Genomic DNA, 21,022 nt, shown 5'->3' with positions numbered 1-21,022 from the left:
CTTTGTCAGACTTCTAGGTCTTTGACTTCAGAACCAGGTCTCCATTAAGGTGTAATAAATAGCATTTGAAAAGTAACATTGAAGAATTAAAAATACATGAAGGATTAACCATAGTAAATACTTATACCCCAAGCTGCAAGAGTCAATAAAGAACAATTTTACTAGCTGATTTTCATTTAAATTATTTCTTTTCAGAAAAAGAAGACACGATTTAGGTATTAAGTTGATAAGATTATGAACAAAAATGCAAAGAATTATGATTCCTTAGGATGTCAGTTAGTCCTAGATCATTTTGGGAACTATTTTTATATAACATCCTGTGCATGATACCCTGGTCAGGGGATGTGAATCATTTATCCCTTTCTGACCTAAGAAAACTAGACCCAACAGATGTTATTAATAAGGGTATTCAGGTCTGAAAATTACCTTAGGTGACAGGGCTTTAATATCTATTTAAAAATACTAACTGTTGAATCATCTTAGTAAATATGGCAAATGCAATAACTGACTTAAATTGTCAGGTAACTTTTGCTACAAAAACACCTCTTTCTAAGCAGATACTCCATAAGGACAAGGCCATGTTCCACTGGAACACCAAGAATGTGAAGTCCAAGAGCAAGAAACTGGATGAGCATGAGTTGGGTATCTCTCAGGCCCTGCACAAGATAAAAATGAACTCAGATCTCAAGGTGTAGCTCTGAGAACTCAATCTGACCTTGGCTGAGGAAAATGAAGTTTGTGGTGGTTGGAAAAGTTATCATAATATTTGTACCTGTTCTTCAGCAGAAATCATTCCAGAAAGTTTAAGTATAGCTAGTGTGTGAACTGGGGAAAAAAATAATTGGGAAGCATGTGGTCTTCATCGTTCAGAGGAGGATTTTGCCTAAGCCAGCTCAAGAAAGCCATGCAAAAAGGAAACCAAAGCCCCCCTGAATCATCCCCTGGGCTGTAGTGCTTGGTGCCATCCTTGAGGACTTGGTTTGTGCAAGCAAAATTGTGGGTGGGAGTATCCGAGTGAAACTGGAGGGCAGCTGGCTCTAAAGGCTCATTTGGACAGAGTGACTGAAACACTGTGGAGCACAAGGTCAAATCAGTTCGTGGCATGTACAAGAAGCTCATTAGCAAGTGTGTTAATTTTGAATTCCCAGAATTTCAGTTGTGAAGAAATGACTAAATAAAATGTCATTCATAGTACTATATGTGATATATAACGTGTGTATACATGTAATATATCACATATATTTATATTACACATATAGAAAATAGTTTCCATTAAGCCACCTCTCTAATTAAGAAGTTGTGAACTGACACTTAGAAAAAGGCCTTTGTATGAAGCCCACAGTAATAACAGATACATGAAACTTGAACCTGAGAAGACAGAACTTCACAACGTGATTTCAGAAAATTAAACCCTACCATCTCATCCATGAGAATAGGCCTACATGAATTCTCATCATTAACCTTATTATTTTTGCCCTTTGCTGGCATTTCTCTTTTGGTTAAAAGTCATACATCAAAATTAGAATTGGCTAAGATTTATAAGAGTTCGGGAAAGTTAATTCAATCATAAAAGCAATGTTAATAAAATGTGCTTACCCTTTTTTTAGACTTAAATGAAATTACATAATCAAGGAATTGAGACTTAATGAGTCCTTAATCAGTACCAAGACTATTAGAAAGTTAATGAGTAATGATAGATGAATCCACGTGTGATCAAATACTCTAGGCTACTGAATACTATAAGCACCCACAGGGAGCTAGGACAAGTTTGAGTGCGGCTAAATTGTAAGGCAGTATTTTAAAGGTAAAAGAGGTGGTGCATCTCTGACACATTGCTCTCATATCACGTTGAGCATTATATGGCAACACGCCATCATAAAGAACTATAGTCTAGAGGGTGTAGAGATGGCTCAGTGCTTAAGAGTACTAGCTGCTCTTCCAGAGGACCCAGGTTCAATTCCCAGCACCCACATGGCAGTTCACAACTCTCTGTAAGTGCAGTTCCAGGAGATCTGACACCCTTTTCTGGCCTCTGCAGGCACCAGGCACTCACGCGATACACAGACAATCATACAGGCAAAACATCCACGCATATAAAACAAAAATAAATTTTAAAAAATCATGCCCAATATGTGGTCATGGATGCTGAGAGAGGGAGAATCAGTTTCCTTCAGGGACATGCTCCCACATAGGTTGTCATATCCCAAGTGCTCATCCCTGTACGCATATACATGAGCAATGTTAAAATGACTCAGTGTTGGCATACATATACATCCACACATGCTTATATGGGTAACAGTAATAATTAGAGAAGAGATATGAATTTGGGAGGAAACTCAACAGGACCCTCACCCTAACAATAGCTCTCCTGATATCTTCTTGTTCTGTGTCCTTTCTGTCCATGTGGGAGACAGCTCTACCTACCATATTCTTCCATGAATAAATTGAACAGACTTGAAAGCTGTATAAAAACAACGGCTGTGTCAAGGTAAGGAATGCATTAATGAGGGGGAAGAATGTACCTTGTCTGTCATTACTCCAGTCACAACAGAACATCTAAAATGCTCCTGAAGCTGCCACTTACAGTCTAAATTGTAAGCTATCTTCCCAGGGTTTCTATTAAAAAAAATCATAGCATGGGGCCCCAACCAACAGAAATGTAGTTCCTCACAGGTCACCAGATCTGGATGCCGGAAGCTGAAGCTATCACAAGTTTTGTTTCTCTTTGGCTTAGAAGGAGCCCCCCTCAGTGCATCCTCACAATGTACATGTACTCTGGCAGCCTCTGCCTCTTCTCATAATAGCACTGGCCATATTGGGATAGGACTCACCTACATGCCCTCATTTAATCTAATCTATAACTATAAAGATATTAACCCCAAATACAGGCACATTCCTAGGTCCTGATGATTTGCACTCAACATAGGGATTTGAGGAAACCAAACCAGTTCTTGACTGAACAATGTCCTCAATGGATGCCATTAAAATGGAAATGTAATTACAAAGTCTGACATTGCTGGGTCCTTCCTTTATTACAGGAACTGTCCCAAATGTCACAGCTTTGCTATTTCCCAACAACTCCATGAGTCTGCCATGCAGTGTTAGAGTCCTAGAAATGGAGGTTTTTTTTTTTCCTTTTAGAAATGGGAAACTGGGCAGAGAAGCAGCAAACTTGCCCCAAATACCATCTATCTAGTAGTCAGAAATTCATTGTATGACTTGAGGTGGACTGGGCTATTCAAGCCCCATGTGTGCCCGAGTGCTGAGCTGTAGCTCTCTCTCAGTTCTGTACTACAGGTTGTGAAGAAATGGGTGATGGCAATGAAGGATGAGACCACCCAGGAAGAGTCCGTGGTTGATCAATGAGGAAAATGCTAACCAAGGCCACCATTCCTTGTGTTCTCATATAACCCTCCATTATAACTCAAGATGCCAAAATTGATTACGTGTTTTTGTCAAAAGCTCATACTTCCACAGAGTTTACTTGATGTAATTTGTACAGCATCATGACAAGGTGCTTTGATTGCATTGCCTGGCTTTAAGATGTGAGCTCTGGTCCACAGGTTTCACAGCTGGCTAGGACTGTCAGCTGCCTCCCTGCTTTGGAAATTTGCACAGTGCGTTTGGGAACCATGAATGCTAGTCCTCATAGGGAAGACATTCAGGTCCAGTTTCAGTTCAGTGGTAAACCAGCATCCTCCCCCCAAACAATCTGGACATTTGTTTTTGAACCCACAGATAAAAGTACCCTTCACCCTCAATAAGGAGACTTCTCTTTTCAACAGATGGAGACCACTACATTAAACAATAACCAATCAAAGTGCAGAGTTGTGGAGACCCTTCCCAATGGATACATCTATGAAACAATCCCACACCTAAGGCTCAGGGAACATTTCTTATGGAGGGAGGAGGGGGACGAGAGATTACAAGAGCCAAAAGATTAGGGAGTTCGCAGTAAGATTGTGCCTTCTAGTAAGGTCAGGAGCTTCACACACAAAGTCCCAACAATATGGCTGCCCAAATGTGAGCCGAACAAGCACAATACCAAAGGAAATGCCAAAGTAGATGGAGAAAAGCTCTGGAAGTTTCAACTTTACACGAAGAACTACAGCAACCAAGGAAGACTGAGAGTGGGAGAAATAGTCTTCTCCAGGGAAGAGAACTCCCACCACTTATCCAATACCAAATGGACAGGCCTGAAGACAAACATGCAAGCAACATTATACAGACTGAGCAGGCTATATCTATGGGTATATATATATATATATATATATATATATATATATATATATATATATATATATAGTGTGTGTGTGTGTGTGTGTGCAATAACGGTTGTAAAAGAGGCTATAAACTTGAAAAAGATTAAGGAGGAGTATATGGGAAGGTGTGGAGGGAGGAATGGAAGGGAGAAATATTGTAATTATATTATAATTTTAAACATTTTTAAAGTATAAATACATAAATAAATGATTTCTGTCCTTCTAGTCATACAACCTTGAGCAAGTCACTTAGGCTGTTTAATTCTATCCTGCAAAATGCAGGTATCACAGGACTTACTTCCTTGAGCAACAACAAAGGCTATGCAGTGAGGTCCACAAAAGTCTCAGCAGAATGTGCTGGGCATGTTTAATGAGCTCAGTGTGCGCTATATGTCCCGATGACTACTCTAGTCAGTACTTTTCAAATGCTCAACTATTCCAAGAGTGAATGCTTCATAAATGCTGAATGGAATTAAAATGGTTCAGTGGGTAACAGTATGAATCCAGCAAGCCTGCCAACCCAAGTTTGACCCCTGGAATCTAAGTAGACACAGTGGCACACATCCAGAATCCCAGCACTCCTATGTTGAGATTGGAGGGCAGGATGGGAGAATTACCTGGAAGCTTGCACGCCAAATACCCCAAAGTTCAAAGCTTAGCAACAGACCTAGTCTCAGCAACATGGAAGGCAAAAAAACAAATTTTAAGTTGTCCTCTGACTGCCATACACATGTTGTAGCCATGGACCTCCCTTCCATAATTAATAAGTAAATGAACTAAATTCTGTTCCATGCCATGATGCAGAAGGATACCTTCACAAAGAACATCCCAAACTTCCCAAACAACCTCCTTGGGAATTTATCAAGCATCCTGGTTTTTCATTTGTACTTCTAAGTATCAAAAACACAGACAAGTTATTCAGAAAGTTTTTTATGGTTTTAAATATTGCAGTAATAAAGAATAAAGGGGCACACAGGAGCAATTTATGCAGGTGTGCAGGAAACGTATAACAATAGATATGGGAGACATTAAGCTGATCTGAAAATTTACTGACTGAGGAAACTAGAAAGCATGAATATTAACAGCAGAAAAATAATTAACCTAATTCCCAAAATGCAAGTTTTATAACATATCTTTCATTTCCTCACATATACAGCAAAATGATAATTGTAGGTCACTATGTAAATCAAGTAGATATTGTACTTACAGTTTATAATTGGCAAAGCTCTTCTTGAAGAACATTTCAAAAACAAACACCTTCATCTTTTGTTTGTGGTAGTCCAGTGGGGCTTGGAAACTTAAAAATCACAAGCTTCCTTCGAAGACTCATAATCAGGTATGGGTTCAGCATATTCAGATATGTATTCAATTAAGGAGACATTCTATCTCCTGTTTCTGTGGAAAATCAGACTATGATTCCATCACAGGATGGCTCTGCTCTTTAGGAGCACAAGTCAAATGTGTGACTCAATTTAGAAGCCAGAGTAGAATGTGATTAACATTTTTTAAAGACCCCTACCTGATGCTCGTTGGGAACTTCATGAACTCTTCATTGTATCTATTGCATATAGGAACTTATGTTGACTAGCATCTAGTACGCAGCCCTACACTTAAACACACGCCAGGCTCCAGGTTTCAGACAATTGCCATAAGAGATTCCTGGCAAGGCATCTCTTATTTAGAATGTTACTTCAATGGCACGGTCAACAATGGGATTACAGGATGACTTCAGTCCAAATGAAACAATGGAATAGCTGTTAATCTGAAACCAACTACAGCTTATTTATGTAGATTTACAACCATCTCAGATGGTTGTTCCCCAGGAATCCATGAGAAACATGCCTAATTCTCTGCAGGCCACACCAGCATGACACAATCCCTAGGCTGGGATCATTTAGAAAAAAAGCTTCCCAACTAGGTAATTGGACGTTTCTCTCAGGTGGAAGTGTAATCAGTCTCCTAATGGATATTGAAGAATGAGAAACCAAACCTTCTTCACATGCCATGGTTGATATGGGTAGGTAAAAGATAATCAAAGATAAGTAACAGACAAAAGAAGTCTTTAGAGAATAACACAAAGCACCTCTTCCAGGAACAATCTCTTTAACTGGGAACAAGCACCACAGGAAATAGTACCAGCAATGATGTTAGAAATGTCTTTAGTCTCACAGACTGAAATTCATTTTAGTTCATTTTAAAGCCTTTGATTTATATAGGATGGAATGTGGTGGGGGCATACGGTTGCTAATAAGAGTAGACACATATAAGTAAGGAGGTTGAAGATGGTCAGGTTATCTAACAAATATGACCAGCTTCTTTCCTCATATGGCACCATAGACAGCAACTGTAGCATGGGTATGAAGTAGGCCAAATCACCCATTTCTATACATTTCCATTCTCTGCTCCCTCTCATAGGAGCCAATGTTGTTGACAACCTTGATGAGTTACAACTTTTTAAGGACTTTAAATAAAGATGATATAAACAAAATACACATACACATTATAAAACAAACCACTGTGTCCTGCTAGGGAACTCATGTCCCACCTGCCTCTCCAAGCCCTTTCCAACACTTCTTCAGACCTGGAGCCCAACTCAAGCCACTAAGTCCATCCACCCCTGAAGAGACAGTGTTCACTCAGAACTCAATGAGCAATTTATTTTGCTATGACTATTAATTATATAATAAACACATCTCAAACAATTAAACAAAGATTCACAGAAAGTATCTCATGGCATTTAGTGTATTATTTGTCCTTTCAGTAATATCTCATATTCTCACTGAGCTTAGAAACACCAGCTGGGAATTACTGCTATCAAAAGAAGGTACAGAAATCATTTATTTTCCTAAGAATATTAATTATGGTTAGAGTTTCTTCAGCAAACTGAAGAAACTATAAGGGAAAAATTGTATCACGAGGGAGGAAGCGAGTAACATTGTTTAAAGACTCTGTTTCTTCTGATTTTTGCTTTAAATATGTCAAAAGAAAGATTTCTGTAAACTAAAGCAAAGCTTAACCAAAGCAAGAGTAATAGCAGGTGGCCCAGTGCCTTATGCTCTGAAGACTCGATGATTATGTGCTCTCAGGTGTGAATGCATTTGATGGGCATTTACCTACATGGAAGTTATTCTCTACCTACTACCTGAGATGAGCTGTACAGCTCCTCCTCAAGCCAATTACCATACCTATGTATGCCAGCCCACCCTCTCCTCCCACCTGGGTGCAGAACTGCTGATCTTCCTTATGATGAATCAACCCACTCTTCTTTGGGAATACATGCATTCTGTTATCATCTGTGTTTGTCATCTTAAACAATATTTTCTTTGCTCTACTTTATTCCTCTGCTGTAGTCTTACCTTGTAGACTATAGTTCTGCTAAGAAACAGAACTTGAGAACTGATCTCTTCAAGCCTCCCAGCACCGTGCACACTGCTAGATCTGTTCCTCACTCACTTGCATTTCCATAGCTCTTGAATTTTTCAAGCAGACAACATAATTTACGTATTTATTGCATTCTGATATGTTGTGAGATGTAAAGATCTTTAATAGCAGTGACTTTATCTGTTTTCTTCTTAAAGTTTCCTAATGGCCTAGCTCAGCTCCTGGTACATAAAAGCAGCCAATAAATAGCAAATGGATGCTTCAGTACTTGCCCACGCCTGTTCTAAATATGCTTCCACATAATATCACCTCTCAAACAACCTACAAATGACCTTGGCAGTTGACATTAGAGTAAATTGGCTAAAATGTTGTAACCTTTTGTGGACTAAGTTGTTGCTCAATACTATAGAGTTTCTACTGAAACTATAGTGAAGCATCCTGCAGGAACCTTCCAGAGGTGCAGACAGATGCTGGTCTACTTACAGCAGAACATATTACAACTGAGTTTTTACTTTAATAGACATCAAGTATAAATTCAGGCAACAGCATTCACAATTGTCTCAGAAGTAATTTGCTGATATCAATTAAGCATGCAGATACTTCATAATAAAGTGTTTTTCTTTCAGAAACAAATAGGCTTCCTCTGGAACACAAAGTATGCTTTCATTAATAATTTTATTTATCTTGAGAATTTCATATATATATATGAATATATATTGAAATGTGATCATATCTACATGTCATTTATTTCTTCTTTTTAACATCCCCCATGACCTCCAACACTTTTCTCTCAAAACTACATTATCTTCTTCTTTTATTTTTGTTGATAATCCATGAAGTCAAAAAAAAAAAAAAGTTACCAATATGTTCATGTGGCATTGGTATATATGTGGGAGGGTATCAGCCAGAGTACAGGAAACCTACCAGTTGCTACATACTCAAAAAGGAATAATTCACAATCCCTCAGCCAATTACCAACTGCCACCAGCTGCTCAGTAAGGAGGGGGCCCTGGAGAGTACTTCAGCCATTTATGCTAGAATTGGGGCTGGTTTTATCTTGTGTAAGCAACCACAGCTGACATGAGGCTCATGAGTTCCATAGTTATGGTCTGACACTGAGACAGCATCTCACACACAGTGCTCCTCCCCATCTTACGTTCTATCTCATTTACCACATGTTTCCTGAGTGGTGGTATTGAGGGTGATTAATGCTAATAGCTAATTTTCAGCTGAACATTCAGTCTTTCATTTTCAACACTGACACAAATTATGTATCTCTGCATTAACCACTGCCTACCCAATGCATTTTTTGTTTTGTTTTGTTTGTTTGTTTGAGACAAGGTTTCTCTGTGTAACATTCTTGCTGTCTTGGAACTCACTTTGTAGACCAGGCTGGCCTTGAACTCACTGAGATCTGCCTCCTTCTGCCTCCCAAGTGTTGGGTTTAAAGGCTTCTGCCACCACTGTCTGGCACATTTTTTTTCTTTAATGCTAGAAAGTAAAGGATGAAACTGGAACTCAAAGATAAGAGAAACATTCTGCTGCATAAGTAAAATGATTTACACCATGTATATAAAAGTATGTAAGACTCCCAAAGAGAGAAAACAGTATGTGCCAGCAGATCTTTATGGCAGCCCTGGATGTAAAGTAGCTCAGGTCACAGCTGAGCCCAAACCATGTAGGCATCCCTCAATGGGTATTTTGCTGCCAAAAATGAGGATGAAGGAAGAAAAAAGTTAGTTACAATAAAGAGAGGAACTGATGGCGATTGGGAGAGGAGGGACATAATGTGGAAAGCAAGAAACACGCGCTCCAAGGAGGCAAGTAAAAAAGGGAATCCCTTATTAAACACCTGGCATGTTACAGCGGCCACCGAGTTGTTCTTTAAATGACTAAGGCAGGAAGTCTTTCTTTAGTTATATGGCCACCTAGCAGACATCAATACACAGAAAAATAGCTGCCACTCAAGAAAGTGGAAAACATAATGTATTAGTGAAGTAAACAGAAGATCACACACTGAACGGACTGGGAAACATCAGGTCAACTGTAGCTTAAGAACAGACCTTTTTTTAAAAAGTAGGATTTCAATGTGAACATGGAGGGTCAGGCAAGAACGGGTAGTCACAAGGGATCAGGTGCACTGAAGGATGTAAAAAGAACTCGGAGGCAAGTGCTCTAGTCTCCAAGGGACCCCTCCAGACACACTGACCACAAACTATTCACCTCTCCAACTTTCCTCACTTAATTACAGTAGAATGACTTGACTCAAATATGCCTCCTTATCCTGATCCCGAAAGAAAAAAGGCATTTGCTTGGCTGGTAGGCTGCTGAGTTCTGCCAAGTATTAGAAGCAGAAACAGGATTAAATCTCTGGGCTTGGCCAAAGAAAGGTTTAGTGTTCTGAATATAAGAGGAAGCCCAAATTTAATTCTAATGACAATTAATTTCTGTCTAACAGAGCAGGAGTCTAAATGAAGACAAGACCAAACAAGTAAGATTTGTTCCAAGTCACATAGGTGGACACACAGAGGAAAAGTCAGGGGAACAACACAAGACAAGAGGTTAGATATTTTCTGTTTCAAATGTATGCAGGTAATAAGGCATATTTTTTAAATACAGAGAAATTTCTGGTAGAGAGGTTTGTGAGAAAGTGCAAAGTGAGTAGAACACATTCTTGCACATGTCAATCCTTTCCCACATGTCCTTAGAGGAAAGGAAACGCCATCACCCCCCAGAGTTTCACATCATTTTCTGGAACCACAGACTACTTGTTCTCTGCGGGAGATGCTCCATGGCCATAACTTTCTGAAGAAGCTTTTCTTATATATTCTTTGCAGAAATGTCACCATAGTCAGCGCACTGTTAGAAACCCTGGTGGGTCTTTGTCTTGCAATCAACCTTCCTTTCCTTCCACTTAAAACAGCCTTCCCAGTTGCACAAAGGGCACAAAGATAAGACTGATCCAGTATAAACCCGTGAGTTGCTAAAGGTTGTCAACCAAGGGGTTGAAACCTAGACATCAATGTCTTTTGTCATATGCTTGTAGCTTCCTGCTAAGTAAACATCATGGATTTGGTGGCATGCCCTTTCAAATCTGTTGACTACTGTGATTTGACAGAGCTCTGCTATACAATATTTACACAACTTAGATATTTTATTTTCTGCATCCCATGGCGTAAGCAAATGATTTCTTTTTCTCAATATGACCTGGAATAATGCTTACTGAGGTAATGTACTCCAAGTAGACAACAGAAGAAAAATCATGTTCTATAAATAAATACCCTGTAATTTGAGGCCTGAGTGAGCCCTCATCCCAGCACTGAGGATGCTACTCTGATTTCTCTCACTGGTCATGATGGAACAGGGGTAATTAGAGTCAACTCCTGCATGCTGTGGAATCTAGTGCTTCATTTCTCTTGACAATTTTCTACAAAAAAAACAAAAACAAAAAAGAGCGTGACTGGTTATAAATGAGCTGCCTTGGATCTTTAGGGTCACTGTATGAGGCAGACACAAAGACATCTCAAGCAGAGATCTCACTCCTAAAAACCAAGAACAACATTTCATCCTGTTAGGCAGTGGTTCTCAACATGTGGGTCATGACCTCCCTGACAAACTTCCATCTCCAAAAATATTTACAATACAGTTCATAACACTAGCAAAATTACAATTATGGAGCAGCAACAAAAATAATTTTATAGTTGGAGGTCACCACAACATGAGGATTGTATTAAAGGGTCATAGCATTAGGAAGATTAAGAACCACTGCAGGATAAATAGAAACAAACCGTGCATTTACACTAATTGTCTAACTCTTAAAGTATAAAAGTAGACTACCCTCATCACAGTAGTTCAAGGACATGTCACCAAATCCATGATGTTCATCTAATAGCATACCACAAGTGTGTGAAGAAGTGAATTATGACCTTCATGCTCAGTTCATACCAGATTAACTGACTTTTTAAGATATTAATAATATTTATAATTCAATATAACTGCATATATAATAGGGCTTTTAAGTTCAATATAGTGTAGCCATGGGTCAACTTCATACCACAGGTACTTTTTAATAATCTTCATTATAAAATTCAATAATTTGATATTAATAGCCAAGGTATTTCCCTGATTTAAAGCCAGCATTAGCAGAATGAAGACACTGTACCAGGCAAGGGGGACTCTCAGCTGGTGAGTTCATTAGCTAGGGGTTTATGGCCAGTAGTTCTTGAAAGTGGTAGGAAAGAAAAGGAACAATGATATGAGTCAGCCCCCAGCTAGATCATGGGGTACTACTCTCCATTCCCACACAGGGGAAGGAGAGATGTAACTTGTGTCAGGAAAACTATTACAAAAAGAAAGTTGTACAAATAAATATTTGTGTAGGAATTACTGAGTAACAAGTGTCTCAACGCCACACAAATATGGGAGGGAAGAAGGCTCAAATGTATCAAGAGATACTGGATTGTATCACAGTTTCAGATTGAGCTAAAGTGTTCCCTCTTGTTTTCTACCAGTTTATAAAACTGATATTAATTCTACTTTAAGTATCTTGAGTCTCCAGCAAAACAACATGGGCTTGGAAATTTCCTTATCAAACTTTAAATCACAAATTCACTTTCTCTAATGTTTATATTCGATTGCTTATCCCATCTTAGTAGTTTATAGCTGTGGAGGAATTGGTCCACTGTGGTTGTTAAATGATTAAATACAGAGTTGATTGCAATATCCCCTTGCTATATTTTAACTGGCTACAGTTTAAAATGAGACCATTTCATTTCTCAGACTGGTGATTTGTGTCTTTTGTTGTTACTCTTGCCTAGAGTTTATCAATTCTATTGATTTTTGTTTCAAAGAACCAGCTTTTTTGTTTCATATATCTTCTCACTGCTTTCTTATTTTCAGGATCATCGATTTATGTTCTTAGTCTTGCTTGCTCAGGTTTATTTTGCACTTCTTCTAATTTCTTGAGGTAAGAACTAGATTAATGATTTGTGATCATTTCTTGCTTCTAGTGTGTGCATTTAATCTTCTAAGTTTTCCTTCTAGCGGGTTCCAGCTACTTTCAGAGAAAATGCTTTCATCTTTAAGGTTTTACAATGTATCAGATTCCCCCAAACACTTCATTTTACTCCAATAACCTAAATCTAGAGTACTAATGCTAACTAAAATTTCCCTTTCTAAACCATAGAACCTATAAAGACCTTCATGCAATTCATTCCCACTAAAATGTAAGCACAAGTACATCCTACTTTAGCAGGATATGCAGCTTCTGCTGTCATGGCAACCTCAAGGCCTTGAGAGCACTATCTCAGCACTTGGTGTCATGTGCATTACAGACAAGTCCTTTCTGCTCGTTAGATCCTATGTATACACAGATCAGCCAAAGCATGATCAACAAACTCGTCCCATATGTCAAGATGCTAAAGCTAGTCACTGCCCATAGTGTTAGAAGGGTGAGGGACTAACCAGAGAAGGCAGCAGAAAACACTGTATGAGTAATGCATCAGTTGTGTGAATGTATAGGTCCTGCATGTACTGTCCCTGGACCAGTATCATTGACGTTACTTAGGAGCATGTCAGAAATGCAGACTCTTAAGGCTGGCCCCAGACTTATGAAAACTGAAACTCTGGGATTCAGCCAAGAGATCTATGTTATGTTAAAACCTTCCAGGTGGTTCTGAAGAAGCTAAATTCTGACTGACACTGCTCTGGTAAGCATACAGCTCAACAAATGAGACGCTTATTCCAACTCCAGAAGGTTTCATGACCAGAAAGGAAGATTTGTTGTCTAACTGTGATTCACAAGGCTGTGATTTAGAACCAGATCATTATGCAGAACAGACCAGATGGGCTCTTGTTTAATCAAGGGAGTGGCTAGTTCAGAAAAAAAGTCATTGTTCATATTCAATGAAAGGTGAATGAATGCACAAACATGTATACATTATGGTTGCTTATTGTTAGAAAACTCCTCCAAAGGTATGTGCTAAGCCTACCTATTTAGCCAAACTTCCAGCATTTCAGAACAAAAGTGCAATTTACCCTAATAAAATGGTAAGTTTCAATTCATATGTCAGCACAGAGGGCAATATACTTTTTATTTATGTGCTTTTAAAATATACTTTCTAATTTTGGGGGGTGGGGAGTGAGACAGGGTTTCTCTGTGTAGCTCTCACTGTTCCAGAACTAGCTTTATAGACCAGGCTGGCCTCAAATTCCCAGAGGTCTGCCTGCTTCTGCCTCCCAAGTACTGGGATTAGAAGCATGTACCACCACCACCTGACTATATATGATGGTAATTTTTTTATTAAATCATTGATATACACCCAAGTTTCTTGAATACATCATAAAAGTGTCTTCAATGATACGCATAATAAACATCTCTTTCATCTCTGAACTGAAAACATACCCCATTCAGGAGGTTTCCCTTCTACTTAATCTCTTAAGAAATAGCCTCACAAACAGGTTTGCTCTCCTAATCTAGGTGTTTACCAATACAGTCAAGTATCAGCAAGCATGTGTTCATTCAGAGCAAGACTTCAGGTCCTGTGGAGGTCAAAGGGTGAGTGGTGAAGCAGGGAAGCCAGAAGCTGCCAGGGTAGCCTAGTAAACGGAGTCTCTGGATATGCAATTGCAGCAGAAAAGGATGGCAAGGTCCTAGGATATTTTCTTCTTCTTGGTGTGTACAGGTTGAGCATTTCGAATCAGAACATTTAAAATCCGAAAGACTCTGAAATGGAAACCTTTATAAAGTTTTGAATTTAGAAGTATTTCAGACTTTGGAATTTCAGATAAATGATTTTAAACAAGTAAAATCTATACAGATATTCCCACATTTATGAGTCTCCAAGATCTGAAACACATCTGATCCTAAGCATTTGCACCAAAAGCAGGCACCCTGAAGAGTGTCTGAGAAGGAAGCAGGAACCACCCCTGCTGTGGCCCTTCACAGAGGCAATGGAGATAGTGAATCAGAGTTCTCTCTTTCAGGGTTTGAAACACTGCTGTTGGATCTGACCTGGATAAGTGTGCTCACATCAGCTATTACCAAGATGTGATCCTGATAGGTGCTGACGTGGGTCCAGCCAGCCCACCAGTTCCTTCATTATCCTAGCAAACTTGCCAAAGGTGAGCTTATTAGCAGGAAGGGTGAGTTTATTAGGCAGGAAAAAGAAAAGGCATGGTCCCTCCTCCCACCAAGGATTTTTTGCCACTTAGTAAGGGGTCCACCAGCAGGCAGCTAGGTTAGCTGAAAATAATTGGTGCTCACACAAATTAATTTTGCTACTTGTTAGAAACGCTAATAAAAGAGAAAAGTCAGGAAAAGGGAAACAACCTCTGGTGAGGGAGGATTAACATGAGATTGTGTTGCTTCCTGCTGGATTAGTTCTCATCATGGAAAATTCCCAATTCTTCTTAGAGTTCATTGATTCCATTTGCTCTTCTACCCTCATTTCTCCATTCCTCTTTAGCCTAATTAAGCAGTTTGGAATCTGGGCCACAAAAACTGTACTTGGAGTCCAACAGACCAATGGGCCCATGCATACAGATCTTTCAGGGAGTCTGTCTCAAACAAATCATCTTTCAGAAAAAGAGACGAGATTAAAGCAAAAAAAAAAAAATGTGGGGCTGGAATAAATTAAATCTAAGCTCCAAACCAGGGACAAAGGACAGACCTCATACAACCTTTATTCCAACAAAGACTAGCAGGGCACATGCCAGCAACTATGAGGATGCTTATTTTACAAAATAAAATTTTAAAACATTTATTGTCACATGACTATTATATACAAATAAAAATTTAGTTCATTGTATACTGTCAATCACATCATTAGTGATTGAAAAACACATATTTGTTCGAAAAGCACGAACTCTCAGTTGTCTAATTTTAGACAGACATTCATCTGCTGTGGATATGGTTCTCTATAAATAAAACACTGATTGGCCAGTGGCCAGGCAGGAAGTAGGCGGGACAAGGAGAGGAGAATTCTGGGAAGTGGAAGGCTGAGTGAAGGAGACAATGCCAGCCATCGCCATGACAAGCAGCATGTGAAGATGCCGGTAAGCCACGGGCCATGTGGCAAGGTATAGATTTATAGAAATGGATTAATATAAGATATAAGAATAGTTAGCAAGATGCCTGCTATGGCCATATAGTTTGTAAATAATATAAGCGTCTATGTGTTTATTTTATAATTGGTCTGTCGGACTGCCGGGGCTTGGCGGGACCAGGAGAGAAGCTCTCCAGCTACATTCATCTGAGATTCTGTCTTTGGATAACAAGTCACCATGCTACAACATTAAGAATACTAGACTTTGTAGAGGTAACTGTTGTCTTGGTGGGTCATTATTATTATGTTAGTATTTGTTCAGGAATACCACACCTTTTCCAGCACATGCATCAGATGTGAACTGGTCACTCTGTTAGTCAGATTTTCTTTTCTTTCTTTCTGTTTTTTTTTTTTTTTTTTTTTTTAACCACTGTGATAATGCTTGAGAGGGAAAAGAAATTAAATAAGGATTTAGGCTCACTGTTTCAATGGTTTCAGTACATAGTGCCTGGCTCTAGCATTTCTAGACCATGGTGAGGCAGAATGGCAAAGCAGAAGCAGGCAGAGAAACAAAGTTGCTTACTTCATGGAGACCGGAAAACAGAGAAGAGTGACAGAACAATAAAGGCTTACTTCTCTCTTTATTCACTTTAGGCCTCCTGTCTATTTGCTAGTATCACTCCATTCAGGAGGTTTCCCTTCTACTTAATCTCTTAAGAAATAGCCTCACAAACAGGTTTGCTCTCCTAATCTAGGTGTTTACCAATCCAGTCAAGTTTACAATTAAGATTGACCATTGCAATTACCAATACAGTTTAAAGGTAAAAAGGATCTTGTTCTCTATAAAATCTTGTTGTCTTTAAAGCAAAATTTCTTCAGTCTTCAACTATGGTTCTTAATGTGGAGCATTTTTTCTGTTGAAAATAACTATGGGGCCTGACAGACGGCTCAGTGGTTAAGAGCACTGGCTGCTCTTCCAAAGGACCTGGTTTCAATTCCCCGCACATACATGGCAGCTTACAAGTGTCTGTAACTCCAAGATCTGACACTTTCATACAGACATATATGCATGCAAAACACCAATGCACATAAAATAAAAATAAACTTTTTTTTTTTAAAAAGAAAATAACTAACCACCTCTCTTTACCCCTCTCTCTTGTCCTTCTTAGTCTCTGCCTCTAACACACAGGGACCCTCTGCCTCCATTCTGTGATAAAGGCTGTAAACCAAGTTTTTCTGATTCCAATGGGAAACTTTAAGAAAAACATGTAGAAACATAATGTTTTGGTGTAAAAATGTTTTCAAAATGAAACCGAATGGGATTCTCAAAGACTTAAGAAACTAAATGTCCCCTGTCAAGCCTCCATGCTTCATTGTTATAAAGTAGAATTCCTTCTTCCCATTTTACCAACTTTTTGAGTTTTATCCAGATTTTTCAATCCGTAATTATTATCAGGAGAGCCAATGTACAAGCCTTCAAGGGTGGCTGTCAGCCAGTTGCCCACCACATTTAAAAGAGTATTCAGTGACAAGAACTGCAGTAGAACAGGGCAGTGGTGGCACATGCCTTTAAGCTCAGCACTTGGGAGGTAGAGGCAGGCAGATCTCTGAGTTCAAGGCTAGCCTGGTTTACAGAGTGAGTCCCAGGACAGCCAGGGTCGCACAGAGAAGCCCTGTCTTGAAAATCAAAAACAAAGACAAAAACAAATAAACAAAAGAGAATGGAAGTAGAATACCCTGAAGCGATCCCGAGACTTTTCTCCAAGGGCACCGACCATATATCTGATGTAACTGGTAATGTAACAAAGTACACTTTTCTCTAGTACTTTAGATAGAAAAAAAACAACCAAAAACCATTTCTGACCTGGTCCAGTTTAAAGACAAAAGAGTCCACAAGATGGACAATTTTAATTATAGTTGGAAAATGCAGAGTGCCACTTAGACATGAATGCATTATAGTCCAGGACAGTTTCTCAGCTAGGATTCTGGGAAACTTAAAAATGCCACAAAAGTGATAGACAGAAAATCCAATGCAAACAGCTAATCGGATCCACAGTGAGTCAATAGACAAGAAGATTGGGTTTAGTCCTCAAGAAGGGAAAGCTCTAAGATAGAGTCACTTCTTCAGTCTAAATCCAGTCTCCAAAAGCAGACAGAGGGTTGTCTGGAAGAGTAACAGCAGGGGAATTGGCTGCTTTCCTTGTGGAGTGCAGTCCAAGCTCAGGAGATGTGGGAGAATGGTGCAAAGGAAAAACAGATGTTGATACATAGAATCTGCTGTCCTGGGACACAATAGGCACAATTTATCCAGTAGGCCCAGACCTACCATATCTGTTAGAATCTCTTTTCTATGTTTATTAATCCCATTCATGTTAATAGTCAGCAATGTGTAAATATACCTTTCCTCCTACTACTTCTGTTCTTCTCTATGATAACTAATCTTGGTTGTCAACTTGACTGCATCTGGAATCAACTGAAACACAGTCTACTGGGCATTCCTGTGAGGGATTTTCTTGATCAAACTCAGCCTCAACATGGCTCATATCATATGGTGGCAGCCCAAGTCGAAGGACATGGAAGAAGGAAGCTTTGTTTTTTCCTGCTTGTCCTCTCACAGTCATGGTCATCTATCCCTGTGCTGGGACAGTTCTTCAGTGATATGAAAGCCAACTTCTTTGGGATGTATACTAAAGACCATCAGCTCTCTGACCAATATTCTCAGATCTGGAAGAGTCCAGGTCTTCTGTGTCATATTGGGACTGGTGAGACAACCAGCCTGCCAGACTGAACAACTGCTAGATTCCCAACCTCTCCAGTGTGAGACAGGCATTGTTAGACCACCCACACTGTATCCTGTGAGCCCATCTAACAAATCTCCTCTTCTATTAGTTCTCTTCCTTTAGAGAACCCTGACTAACATGTTCTCCAACTTCCTCCTCTTTCTTACTTCTTAAATAGAACAAGATCCTCATGGTTTATGTAAGTTGAGTTCCTATCTGCACACACCAATACTTAGTTCTGGAATATAATTGCCAACATTCAGGAATATATTTTAATGAAGATTAGTCTACATGGCTCTATGGCTGTTGAGTTTTATAACCTGTCTTAGCAAGTAAAAGAAAGAGTATGTCTCATGTAGAAGAGAAACAATAGAAACCCTCATGTAACTGGGAATAAAGAACCTCTAGGACCAGGGATCTTTATATAGGACAAAGCTGACCAAATAACTTGCAATGATCTTCCATTGTTGATTATCACTCCCTGGTTTAAGATTGCCTGTGGACACAGTTTCTCTACAGACATGCTCATCTGGACCTTGGCCCCATGTACAAGCCAATTTTCCATTTGTCTACTGTCTTCGTCTTCTTCCCATCTCCTCTCTACTATCAGAACAATATTTGAGCCAGTTATTCAAGCCTTGTGGAATAGAACAGGCCTTTGAAAAAGTAGTTTATTTATTTACTTATGTGTCTGTTAAACAACAAATGTCCACTACAGGAACAAATATCACACACTGTTATTGACCTAACTTTTTACATTATCTCCTATGAAGAGTCTTACTAGACACTGTTTCTTTAATTATACACTCTATGAAATTTTAGTGGCATAGATATGTCATGTATTCATGAATGTAATACATGTCTATTTGTGCTTTAGGCATTAAGAGTTAGGTTCTCTTTTACCCACTAGGACTAAATTTTAACCTTTTGGAAAGATGTAATATCTGTCAAAAATGCATGATCTTTTCTTGGTGTTTGGGAAGGGTCGCGTACACCTGTGTGTGTGGTGTGTGGTGTGGTGGTGGTGGTGGTGGTGGTGGTGGTGGTGGTGGTGGTGTGTGTGTGTGTGTGTGTGTAGACAGAGGGCAACCTAAGGTATCATCCTCAGAAATACCATTGCATTCTCTGAGACAGGTCTCTCTTTGACCTAAAGCTCACCATAGACTGGGCAGACAACAAACCCCAGGGATTCTCATGTCCATGTCTCCCTTACCCTGGGATTATATGTGTGCACCATCATGCATTTTTATATGTGTGATAAAAATAAGACTCCCATCCTCTTGCTTGTGAGGTAAGCACTTAGCTGATTGAGCCATCTCCCCAGCCCAAGAATGCATGGTCTTAGAGTATGAACTAACTGAAATCATTTGATTGACATCTGTAATACCTTTCTAGGATTCTGTGGAATACCAAAATACCATCTTTCCATTAGCTTAGTCATTTCATTGCAAAGGCCCAGAGTAGCGAAACATAATATCCTGAAGCTATACTCCAAACTTGCTTCCACAAAATATAGAAATATCGAGTATCATCCTCAAGCTGTGTTAGTCCACTTTCTATTGCAAGCAACCCAGGATAACAGACTAAGCACAGTGTAAAGACCTGAGATGTATTTTAGCTTGTAGTTCTTGGGTAGACTGGTAATGACAGGCTTACTGGCAGAGATCTGAGGCAGCTCGGAGTCACATGGCAAGAATCAGAACACATGTATCTCTGGTCTCTATTCCTCTTCCTATAAAGCCAACCAGAAAGCTTTTTCCTAATCCTAACCACTTCTGAAAGGCCTTGCCTCTAAACGTCATAGTAGATTAAATTGGGACCTTAAGACTTCATGGTAGGGATTAACTTCCAACACATGAGCTTTGAGAGTGATCCAAACCATACTAAACATGAAAACACAAACAGTTCTCCCTGCTGCAGAAACGTAAGAGTTGGACTCACCTCTTGCCTTTTGAAGTTCTGGACATATTCTTCAAACTGCTCATCTTTTGTTTCATCAGCTTTTCCCAGCTTCTGGAGGACCTAGTTTGTGAATGAAACAAAATGATTTGATTTAATGGTGTTTCTAGAGTAGGACCACACACTTGTTCAACAGGAACTACTGCCATTCTCTAAGGGGTCTGAACAGACTCCACCCTCAACACTGCTAGCTTTTCTACTCTGGAAGTGTTGTGCTTGGTGAGTTTGGAGCTGAATAGACTTGAAATTTAATCACAGATCCATCGCCCACAGGCTGTGTGATTTTGAGCAAGGACCATGCGCTATTGCATTTGTTTGCTTACATATGAATGAATTCCTCTAGAAGTCTACGCATAACATTAAGGCTGAAGCTAAGCTCTACTTGTCATTTTGTCCCCAGAAGCTGGCAAAATGCATGATGCATAATGGGTGCCCAGCTATGTATTAATGAAGCAAAGCTATATGACTGAAGTGTGCATTCTAGGAACGGCATTCACCTCTCCTGACCCTGTTCTAATATCCCCCTCAATTCAATAAACATTCAAAGTGGTCATGGGTATACAATTATTGTACAATCCCATGCTAATCATTGGCT

The 21,022-nt window shown here is 39.4% G+C and overlaps 1 protein-coding gene and 1 pseudogene across 3 annotated transcripts in view; one reads left to right on the top strand and one right to left on the bottom strand.

The window, feature by feature from the left end:
- Positions 1-21,022, bottom strand: part of Amph (amphiphysin) — a 197,148-nt gene that overhangs the window by 90,446 nt on the left and 85,680 nt on the right. For all 3 annotated transcript variants that reach the window (XM_076572966.1, XM_006988904.4, XM_006988906.4), the window contains exon 2: positions 20,410-20,490. In XM_076572966.1, coding sequence (XP_076429081.1) covers positions 20,410-20,490 — 81 coding nt within the window. The remainder of the gene's footprint in view (positions 1-20,409; positions 20,491-21,022) is intronic.
- Positions 579-1,162, top strand: LOC121829555 (small ribosomal subunit protein eS7 pseudogene; annotated as a pseudogene).

Source organism: Peromyscus maniculatus, chromosome 5 (genome assembly GCF_049852395.1).
Source record: "Peromyscus maniculatus bairdii isolate BWxNUB_F1_BW_parent chromosome 5, HU_Pman_BW_mat_3.1, whole genome shotgun sequence".
NCBI classification, from domain to species: Eukaryota; Metazoa; Chordata; class Mammalia; order Rodentia; family Cricetidae; genus Peromyscus; species Peromyscus maniculatus.
Note: the sequence above shows the minus strand (reverse complement) of the source record. Positions and strands in the feature narration are given on the sequence as shown.